The 11,192-nt window shown below is 32.0% G+C and overlaps 1 protein-coding gene across 1 annotated transcript; it reads left to right on the top strand.

Annotated features, from left to right (window-relative positions):
• Nucleotides 1-1,767: 1,767 nt before the first annotated feature.
• Nucleotides 1,768-6,489, top strand: LOC106142253 (uncharacterized). Its single transcript, XM_013343957.2, has 2 exons — nt 1,768-2,040; nt 2,901-6,489. Exon 2 carries the CDS (start codon nt 2,911-2,913, stop codon nt 5,632-5,634), a length of 2,724 nt encoding a protein of 907 aa, XP_013199411.2. The 5' UTR covers nt 1,768-2,040; nt 2,901-2,910; the 3' UTR covers nt 5,635-6,489.
• The last annotated feature ends 4,703 nt before the right edge of the window (nt 6,490-11,192 follow it).

Here is an 11,192-nt window from a genome sequence, read left to right as displayed (position 1 = left end):
AAACAGCTATCGCCACAGAAAATGAGCAGTATAATTCGAGATCTCTAATCATCTAGACAGCAATGAATGTAGATAAGTGCGGTCATCACGTCCATAAACGTTTGCGATTATTGGAATTTATCGACACTTTAAACGATACATTGGTGAAAACTGATGCTGGACACTATGATTTGAAAACATCTAAATTAAAAGGTCTTTCATCTCCAAATGAAGCCGATGAAGCAGTGAACAAAGCATACGTCGATAATATACTACAAGAGTTAAGAAAAGAAATAAGAGTGGTTAATGATAATACTCGTATACAAGTATATTTAAAAAAATTGAAAAAAGCTACATCAGACCGTTTGTCAAAATCGTTTTATACAAAACAAGAAATAGATAATTTGATTGAACTTAAATTGAACCAACACAATGAGCAAAAAAAACATAGTGAATGAAATTCATAAAGCAGCAAGAAGAAATTTGCCTTGTCGATTTACAATTATAAAAGGAATAGACGACTTATGGCAAGCTGATCTTATGGATTTTCAGAAATATTCTTATTTTTACAAAGGATATAAATATGTTTTAGTTGTAATAGATACTTTTACAAAATATGTGTGGACATATCCTATAAAATCAAAAAAACAAAAAATGTGTGACAAAAGCAATGTTTGAAATTTTATCTCGTTCAAAACGAAAACCTATAAATTTACAAACTGATTTAGGCAAAGAATTTTATAATAATGCTTTTAATAAATTGTGTAAGAAATATGACATTAATCATTATTCCACCTACTCCACCAAAAAAGCTTCTATTGTGGAAAGAGTTATTCGTACAATAAAATGTAATCTTTACAAAATGTTTAGTTTGTATGGTTGTTATAAATGGTTAGGACCAAATTTAAATTCCGTTGTAGAAAAATATAACAATACTACTCACCGTACTACTAAATTTAAACCAGTTGACGTAAATAAAGTAAACCAGATACATGTTAGATGTAACATATTGCGTGCACAAAAGCGAGTTTTATATCGCAAGCCTAAGTTCCACGTTGGTGATAGTATTCGGATAAGTAAATTTAAAGGTGATTTTTATAAAGGATACACTCCCAACTGGTCGACAGAAATATTCGTTATTGTCAAGGTAAATGATACGAATCCACCAACATACCTATTAGAAGACAAACATAAACAGGAAATTTTGGGAGCTTTTTATGAATATGAATTACAAAAAACGAAATTTTCAGAACTTTATCTTATTGAAAGAGTTATTAAACGTAAAGGTCATAAACTTTATGTAAAGTGGTTAGGTTTAAATGAAAAAGAAAATAGTTGGGTGGACAAGAATGCATTACTATTGTAATATAAAGTGAGCGTCATAATAAATATCTTCATTTTAAGAATATCTATGAAGAAGGGAAGAGGTATTTTAAATAACGTCATCAATAATTTACCTTTCGAACTACATATTCCTGGATATCAGTCTTGTGAAGCTTGTATGTACCACGATATTGCATACAATAATAAGGATTTAAACATTCAACATAAAGCAGATTTAGACCTTTTGAATATGGCTAAGAAAAGAATAAAATCGAAGAGTGCTGAAAAAGGAGAAAAATTGGCTTCATGGATTGTAAAAAATGCAATGAAAGCAAAACTCAAAGCTGGCGCTGGAGTTCGTTCATTTATAAAAGTAGTGAAAAATATACAATCTAAGCTTAAAAATATTAAATCAAAGGACAAGCGTTCAACTATAAACTATGCATATCGCACGTTAAGAATCAAACCGTCACTATACGAAATTATGCAAATATCGACTATTAACGCCATCTAGTAGCGCGCGGTAAGAACAGTGTAATGCAGAAACTCCCATGTTTATATCATAATCCGTTCGATAGATGTCATTAGTGTCGATATGTCATTGGTGGGAGATCACGAGGCCGTTGACAGCAACATCGTCATTTTTTCATTAGAGACATGGCCGCCGTGATGTTGAGGTCAATTCTGTATTGAACAGTGACATTTTTTGTTTACCTACGCTTTTCCTGAAATTATAAGGTAAGTTTGACTGGGTTTATACATAAAAAACGTTTTTAAACAAAAAGTGACAGTTTTCTTTTTATTTTAGTTTGTATGTTAAATCATACTTTTAAAGAATAGTGTATCTAAATGTAAAGTGTCAGTTGTCCCGTTATTTATGTTGAATATTTGGAATATTTTTTAAAGGTATACTGTCATTAAACAATAAGTGACAGTCTTCACATATTTTTGGTTGGATATTTGGAATATTGTTTGAAGGTATACTGACATTAAACAATAAATGACAGTATTCGCATAATTATGTTCTTAAGTAAGATAACAATTTTAAATAATAATTGTAGTATTACAAATAGTGACAGTGTTTTCCATAAATTCAGAATGTATTATTTAAAACAATTTTAGATCTTTAATGTTTCTTTCAGTTTAAAGTCAGTATTGCTGCAATTTCGAGATGATCACCATATTTATTAATCTGCCCCTATCCGAAAAGAAACGTTTTTGTCTTAATGTTCCAACTTTCTTGTTACTATACTAATAATAATTATTAAGAGGAATGCTTTCATTGTTTGTTTGAATTTAATAGGCTACGAAAATACAACATAAATTTTAAAAAATCTTTTGCCGTTAGATAGGCCCTTATCCCTGAGTGACATAGGCTATGTAAGTAGTTTATAATAATTATGTATTAACGAATGCTGTAATTTTAATACCAAACGACAATTTTTGGTTAAAAGACATGACAATGTTCAGTGGTTTAAACGTGAAAGACGGACAAACAAACAAACTATCGTACTTTCACATTTATAATACCTATTAGTATAGACGATAACAATCTTTTATTGACCGTGCAACCTAACTTTGCCAATATTATCTTACAGTATCTTCATCATGCCTCCTATCAACCCAAGGACTCGTAAATTTAGAGGAATTATTAAAGATATTAATTCCAAAATTGAAGAATCTCCAGAAATAAACGAAACTACGAGTATTAGAGTTGCACAAGATCCAAGCCCAAGTTCCAGCATTACAGGCGTTCAACGTAAACAATACTTTAGAAACAGAAATTCTTCAAGTTCTTCCTGTAGCAGCCGTCAGTCTACTCGAGATTTTTCGCCTGCTTCCGATGATGATAAAGAGTATAAACCCAGTTCTCTAGATAATTCGTCATCTCAAGAATCTGACAATGAAACTCGTACACAAAACATTAAATTACCAAAAAAAGTATGTCAACAACAAAATTTAGTCAGTGGGTCTCAATCACAATTCAGTTCGTACAATTCACTTACACAAAAAGAAACACTATCGTCGGGAACTGCACCCGGATCATCTAGTTCATCTTCATCATCTAGTTCATCCACTTCTAGTACGTCTAGTAGCTCTTCTAACAGTTCTTCAGATTCTGAACAAAATTCAGTTGCACCATCGAAGCGGAAATGTGTTACAATGAACCAAGGAACAGATATTGAAATAATAATAAGCAAATCAACCGAATACTTGTCATCTTTACAACAAATAGCATTACAATATGATTCAAATAGTTCGTCTGATATTAATGAAAATGTGATTAAAAAATGTACAACGTCTGAAAGGCTCATAACCGAAGTAGATAATTCAAACAATTACATACATAATTTAGACTCATATTATGGAGAAACCCAAATACTCTCATTTCATGATAATCAAATTAACGCAACAGTTAATGGTAATTCTGAAGTAGCACATGACCCAGCAAATTTTATTTATGTTTCATCACCCCTAAAGCAAAATAATCCTACGTTTTATAATCCTCTATCTTTAAAATCAATTGTATTAGAGCAAATTAAAAATATTCAAACTGCAGCTATTAGTGATTTGACACCTGATGAAGTTTGCCAGAATGACTCTAATGGACAAACACGAAAAAGAAAGCGCGGCAGTAAAAAGGCTCTTGCAAAAACTTTACGAAATATGGGTTTAAAGTATACATCTTCGTCTACCAAACATAAAGTAATAACAGAAAGAAAAATAGGTGTTCCTTGTAATAATAATTGCCGATTAAAGTGTTCCAATAACTTTTCTGAAGAAGAACGTAAGGAAATTTTTTGTAACTATTGGAGAATGGGGTCACTTACACAACAAAGATACTTTATATCTAAACATATGAGTGAGATTAAACCGAAGTATCAATATAAAAAAATATCTAACAATAGAAAACCCAAACACTCATTTTACTTAACAATAAATAACCAAAAAAAGAAGGTATGCAAAATATTTTTCAAAAGAACTTTAGGTATCAATGACAGGCCAATTCGGACTGTTATAGAAAAATTTAACTCAACGGGTATTATTGAACCTGAACTACGTGGAAAACACAAAAATCATGGAACCAAAGTATCTGCAGAGTTATTGGCTACAGTTAAAAGACATATTGATAGTATACCCAGAATTGAGAGCCATTATTTGCGTCAACAAACAAGTAGAGAATACATAGAGGGAGGGAAAACATTAACCGATTTATACAGAAATTATAAAAAAGATTGTGAAAAGAACGGATCTGAATATGTCAAAATTAATATTTATAGAAAAGTGTTTAAAGAAGACTTTAATATAAGTTTTTTTACACCAAAGAAAGACCGTTGCGAAGATTGTGTTGCATATGAAAACGCATTACAACCAGATAAAGAAAAATTGGAAGAAAAGTATATATCACACTTAAAAGAGAAAGAATTAAGCAGGGCAGAGAAGTTAAGAGACAAGGAATTTATCAGTGAGAATAATATTGTAGCATGTTATGATATGCAAGCCATGTTACAGGTTCCTAGGGGAGATGTGTCTTCTTTCTATTACAAATCCAGATTAAATTGCATGAATTTTACAATTTGCGAACTAAAAGCAGATAATACTGACTGCTTTTTTTGGAATGAGGTTGAAGGGCAAAAGGGCGCAAATGAAATAGGTACATGCATTTTCAAATTCTTAGAGAAAAAGTCCGCGTCTTTGTCAGGAAAAGTAGATATAATATTTTACTCTGATAACGCATATGGCCAAAATAAAAACCAATTCGTATTTTCCACATACATACACGCAGTTAAGAACTTACCAAATATTAATTCAATAATTCATAAGTTTTTGATCAAAGGTCATACGCAAAATGAGGGTGACTCTGTCCATTCCACAATAGAGCGGCAGATAAAAAGAATGTTACGTGCTGGACCTATTTACGTCCCGGATCAGTACATAAATGCCATACGAGAGGCAAAGAAAAAAGGGAACAAATATAATGTAGTAGAAATGTCTCACAAGGAATTTTATGACATAAAAAAAATTCAAGAGTATAAATTGACTAAAAATACAGAAGGAGCGGTAGTTAAAGTAAGTGATATCAAGATTATAAAGATTGAAAAAAGGGATTCAAATAATAACGTAAGAGTATATTACAAGGAATCTTATTCGGAAGAAAATTACAAAGAAATAAAATTGATTAAAATACCTCGTGCTCGGCCTCAATTACTCCCTCTTTATACTTCAAAATTACCATTGTCTGATAATAAAAAAAAGGATCTTAAGGATCTTATAAAAAAAAATGCTATATTGCCGTATTATGTATCATCTTTTTATAATCACATTCTATAATTTTCAAGGGATAATAATAATAGGTGATTAAGAAATCCATCTCAAAATTGTCACTTTTTTATTTTGTACTAAGATTTTTTTACTATTTCTTTTTATTTTGATTTTGATTAGGTAAATAAAGTTTATAAAAAAAACTTAAATGAAAAAGTATTTGAAATAGGTATGATTTTTGTTTCATTTTCGAACTTAATGATACCAAAACAAAAACCAATTCGTAATTAGTGAGGAGAGTTGTTTATTGATTTTGGTCAAATTATTGTCTGTCTGTGAGACATTTGTTTAGAATTTAATTTTGTTATCTATTGTTTCAAATAATAGTAATATTGATAGTCTGATTACTGTGATTTTAGATAATAAGAACAATTTTAATAAGAATACTCTACAATTACCTAAATGGAAATAAGATTAAGACTGAATGTAGCCATATAATTGGTAATAAAACATTGTTTTTTTATATAAAACGACTGATTTCATAATAAGTCGTGGTTTCATTTACCCAATTATATTATTTTGTTTATTTATCGTTATAAATATAGGAAGATAGTGTCATTTTAACGCATGTAATGTTTCAGCTCTAACTTAAGACATTTTGAAAAGTGACACTTTTACATATTATGTGGAACAGTGACACTATATTTAAAAAAAAAAAAGAAAAAAATCCGTTTTAATAAATAGATTTAAATCCTGTAAGTGGTTAGCACAAAGTTTATCCTAATAATAATAATATGGACACAAAAGTAAGAAAATTATAAACATAATAATAACATTTTGCAATGATTGTAAATTTTGGGACTTCAAATGAACTTTCTGAGGTTTTGATTTTTTTGCTTAGTGACGGTTTGATTCTTAACGTGCGATATGCAACCGCAAAAAGACTATTTTCTAAAAATAACGGATCACGTACACGTTTACCACGATGTATACCCATTCCTAAATGCGGAGGCTTTTTACCGCTCATTCCCATCTTTGCCGGTCTGTCAGCTTTAGGTTCACTTGCTGGTGGCGCGGCAGGTATAGCAAAGGCTGGTAATGATTACAAAGTAGCTCAGAAAAACTTTGAAGAGTCTAAACGACATAACAAGATGATGGAATCTGTTGCTTTAGGAAAGGCCTTGTATATAAAACCATATAAAAAGGGAGCAGGATTATATCTAAGTCCTTCAAAAAACTGAAAAAGCGGCTACCCAGACGAGCACCAACCAATTTAGATATAATGGAACATGCTATTGATATTCCTTACTTTCGCGGAGTGTATATGAGAGATACTCTTCCTCGGAAACCAAAAAAAAATTGAGTGTGCTGTATCAAATTTAGATAGTTCTGACAATCCTGGAACACATTGGGTAGCCTACGTTAAATATATTAATTACTGTGAATATTTTGATAGTTTTGGTAATTAAAACCACCATTGGAACTAGTAAATTATTTAAGTCCTTTAACTATAAATTATAATTATTTGCAATATCAATCTTATGGTACTATAAACTGTGGACACCTTTGTTTAAAGTTTTTAAAAGAATTTTGGAAACATCATTTGTATAAATAATATTATAAAAATATATTTGTATCAGTATAAAAATGTCTTTCACTGTGTCAATAACAGGCAGAGGAGAATTTTTAACAACTAACTATTCCCCTACATTACAACTGAATGGAGAGTACGAATGTGGGCTTTTGTATTTTTCTACATTTAATTCTATACCTAACATAGACGCAAAAAATAACAAATTTTACTATGGAAAAGATGAAGTTATTGAAATTCCTGAAGGATCGTATGAGTTTCAAGAATAGAATAGAATAGAATAGAATAGAATAGAATAGAATAGAATAGAATAGAATAGAATAGAATAGAATAGAATAGAATAGAATAGAATAGAATAGAATAGAATAGAATAGAATAGAATAGAATAGAATAGAATAGAATAGAATAGAATAGAATAGAATAGAATAGAATAGAATAGAATAGAATAGAATAGAATAGAATAGAATAGAATAGAATAGAATAGAATAGAATAGAATAGAATAGAATAGAATAGAATAGAATAGAATAGAATAGAATAGAATAGAATAGAATAGAATAGAATAGAATAGAATAGATTTATTTTCAAAATTGGATACAAGGTATCACTTATTGACGTCACATAACTTAAATCTAATTATAACTACTACCGCTTCCAAAGCGCATGTGTAGAAGAAGCGGCGGAACAAACTACACTGCAGCATTTTCATAGGACGTCAATTTACAAATATAGATCTCTTAAATCTAAATCGTGGACGAATGCACATTGTCTACATTAAAAAACATGTATGAATGTAGAACTGATTATGTCAATACGAATATTTCGTCAAATAAAATAAATATAAAATAAAATATGTCCATACTGTACAAATTATGTCAAGATCATGTCAAAAATACACAAGCATTTAAGAGGCCATTATGTCCAGCTCGGGCCACACATGTTTATCATTAATATAATCATCCGTGCTGTAATAGGCTTTCCTACAAAGCTCAACTTTAATATACTGTTTGAATTTTCTATCATTCATTTCAAGAACACTTTTTGGTAATTTATTATAAAATCTTATACAATTAATCAGAAATGATTTCCCTACCTTAGCCAGCCGATGTGCTGGGATCGACAACTTGTAATTGTTCCGCAGTGATCTACTAGTACATTCACCTACTTTTTTGAAAGAGTCTAAGTTTTTCCTAACATGCATGATGTTATCGAATATGTATTGGAAGGGCAAAGTTAAAATATTTAGGTTTTTGAAAAAATCTCTAAGGGAATCTCTTTGTTTAAGACCGTAGATATATCGAATTGCCCTTTTTTGTAAAATGAAAATAGTTTGTATGTCTGCTGCTGATCCCCAAAGCAGTAGACCATATGACATTAAACTATGAAAATAACTAAAATATACTAGCTTAGCAGTTGCCACATCCGCCAAATGCCTAATACGACGAACAGCGTATGCTGCAGAACTAAGCCTTTTAGAAAGTTTTAAAATGTGAGCATGCCATTTCAAATTTGAATCTAATGTTATTCCTAAGAAAGTAGTACTATCAACAAAATCTAATCTTTTACTACTTATACTAATATCCACATTTGCCTGCCGCACATTGGGAAGTGTAAACTTAATGCATTGGGTCTTATTTGCATTTAACAGTAAGTTGTTGATTGTAAACCAGTTAGAGATGGCGGCTAAAGTGCTATTCACATCATCACAGATTTCGCTACGGCGGTTCATTTTAAAAATTAGTGACGTATCATCTGCAAACAACACGATGCCAGTCTGTTTCTCAATCATGCAAGGCAGGTCGTTGATATATATCAGAAAGAGAAAAGGTCCCAAAATGGAACCTTGCGGTACCCCAATTTTTACCGTCGCTCCTTTCGATTTTGTATTATTTAAATCTACCGTCTGTAATCTATCACTAAGATATGATTTAATTAGTTCAACGGCAGCAGTATCGAACCCATAATGAGCGAGTTTGAGCAGAAGAGTTCAAGATATTTGTGATTATCTGAAAAGTAACATAAAGAACGCAGCGTTGAAATTGGGTTGTAATAATAATACGTTAAAAACAAGAATTTTTTGTTCCAAAGATGTACACTTTAATAAAAATAATTCAATCGGACAAATATTAGGATTTAATAGAGAATCAATCAAAGCTAATATAAGTACTGAATCTCAGCATCCTGTCAGCATTTTAGCAACAACTATCGTACGCATCGAATGTGATGTTATCAGCGGATCATTTGTAAACGGAAAAGCAAGCCATATTATTTATGAATTTGTGCCTAACGTACCCCCTGGTTACAGAATTATTGAAATACCTAAGAATTTAATTTACTTTCCTGTCAATCAAAGCTCAATAAATTCACTCAATATAAGGTTGTTAGACGCAGAAAACAAGCAAATTAACTTACGCGGTGAAGAAGTACAGTTGTATTTGCACTTTAAACCAAAATGTTAAATTTTCATAAAAACACCTTCACTCCTATTAAAAGACTCAGTCCTAAAGGATCACCTCACAAAGAAACATCGCTGCGATTTAAAAAAAAATAAAGACTTTTTAAGGCTACTAGGTTTGTTAATATGAACATTTTAAATATATGCCAACCCGCGTCTTATGACAATAGCATAGAAAGTTTTGAATATCATTCGTATAAGCCTTATGTATCAAGTTTTAACAAAAATGATGAAATACGGATACCGATTAATCAACAAGACTTGTATGTGTTGCCTGCACTCAGCTGTTTGTATATTGAGGGCAGAGTCGATGTGTATAAACAAAATAACGCTGGCAAAGAAAAAGTGCCGAGTATGCGTTTTGTAAACAACCCTGTACTATTTCTATTTCAAGATATAAGATATGAACTAAATGGGATAGAAATAGATAAGATTAAAAATGCAGGTATTACCACAACAATTAAATCTTATCTATCATTGAACGAAAATGAATCCAAAAGCGCAAAAGTTTGGGGTTGGTCTCCTTCAGGCATTACCTCCGATGGAGGATTTTCTGTGTATATACCGTTAAATAAAATATTAGGTTTTGCAGAAGATCTTTGGTCGGACTTGTGCGATAATTTTCAATTCGGTAAAATAAATTCTCACAAAATTTTTGGCATACCTATGGTTCTTGATTTTTGCTTTTTTGGATTGGATTTTGACGTTTTTAGTTTTTGTTTGCTATTTATTTCTGACAGTGTATTTATTTTTTCGTTTATATCTTTTCTTTTCTTTTGTTTTTATTTTTTCTTGTGAAGGGTTTTGCTTGTCCTCAGGGACTGCCGTTTACCGCGTAATTTTTGGACTCTCCGTTCAAAAGTTACGGGGCTAAACGTGCTCTTCACTTTTAAATTTATTTTGCGTATCTGTGTTTTTAATTTAATTTATAAAATTCATATCTTTTTTCTTTTCCTTTTTTCTCATCTGCAATCTTACGTGTCGTTTGGGTCTCCGTGAGCACTACATAGCCTTCCTTTGCACTGTAACCATTGGACCGTCGGTTCCAAAGTTATAGTGCAAAAACAGGATTGCTATTATTTTTCTCACAGGAGACGCTTGCGCCAAATAAGTTTTGTAGGTGTTCGTTTTGTTTTCACTCCCCAACCCTTTGGGTTAGGTGAGTTTTTGTGGTTGAAGGTGAAAGGGGGTGAGTTTCGCCCCCCTTTACCTTATTTTGCGTTGTTGTGGGAACAACAGTTCCTAATTTATTGGGACAAAACCCAAACATGTCGGGCCGAAATTCGGCCAGATGCAGCCGAGGGCGGTCGGTAACCCCCCGAGGCGCCAAGGAGGGTTCTAAGTCGGCGTACAGCAGTCTGGGAGGGTCACTGTATGCCACGGACTGCTCCGACTCGGAAGGGGAACAGCTTCCCGAGGTAACAATGGTGGAGGGCCCTACGTCTTTAAAGAGGAGGGCCGAGGATGCCGAGGTGGACACGCTCCCTGAAAGGGGTACAAAAACAAGCATGTCCAAGAGAGGGCGTGCGCCTGCAAAGGCGACCAGTGCGGGGCTGAGCTAGGCTAAGGCCAGGCTGTCACAG

Source organism: Amyelois transitella, chromosome W (assembly GCF_032362555.1).
Source record: "Amyelois transitella isolate CPQ chromosome W, ilAmyTran1.1, whole genome shotgun sequence".
In the NCBI taxonomy this organism is placed as follows: domain Eukaryota; kingdom Metazoa; phylum Arthropoda; class Insecta; order Lepidoptera; family Pyralidae; genus Amyelois; species Amyelois transitella.
The sequence above is the reverse complement of the archived record's forward strand: the minus strand, read 5'-3'. Positions and strand labels throughout refer to the sequence as shown.

Bases quoted from the DNA above. Each gene is read 5' to 3' on its own strand.
- LOC106142253 (XM_013343957.2), top strand. From the start codon at position 2,911: ATGCCTCCTATCAACCCAAGGACTCGTAAATTTAGAGGAATTATTAAA.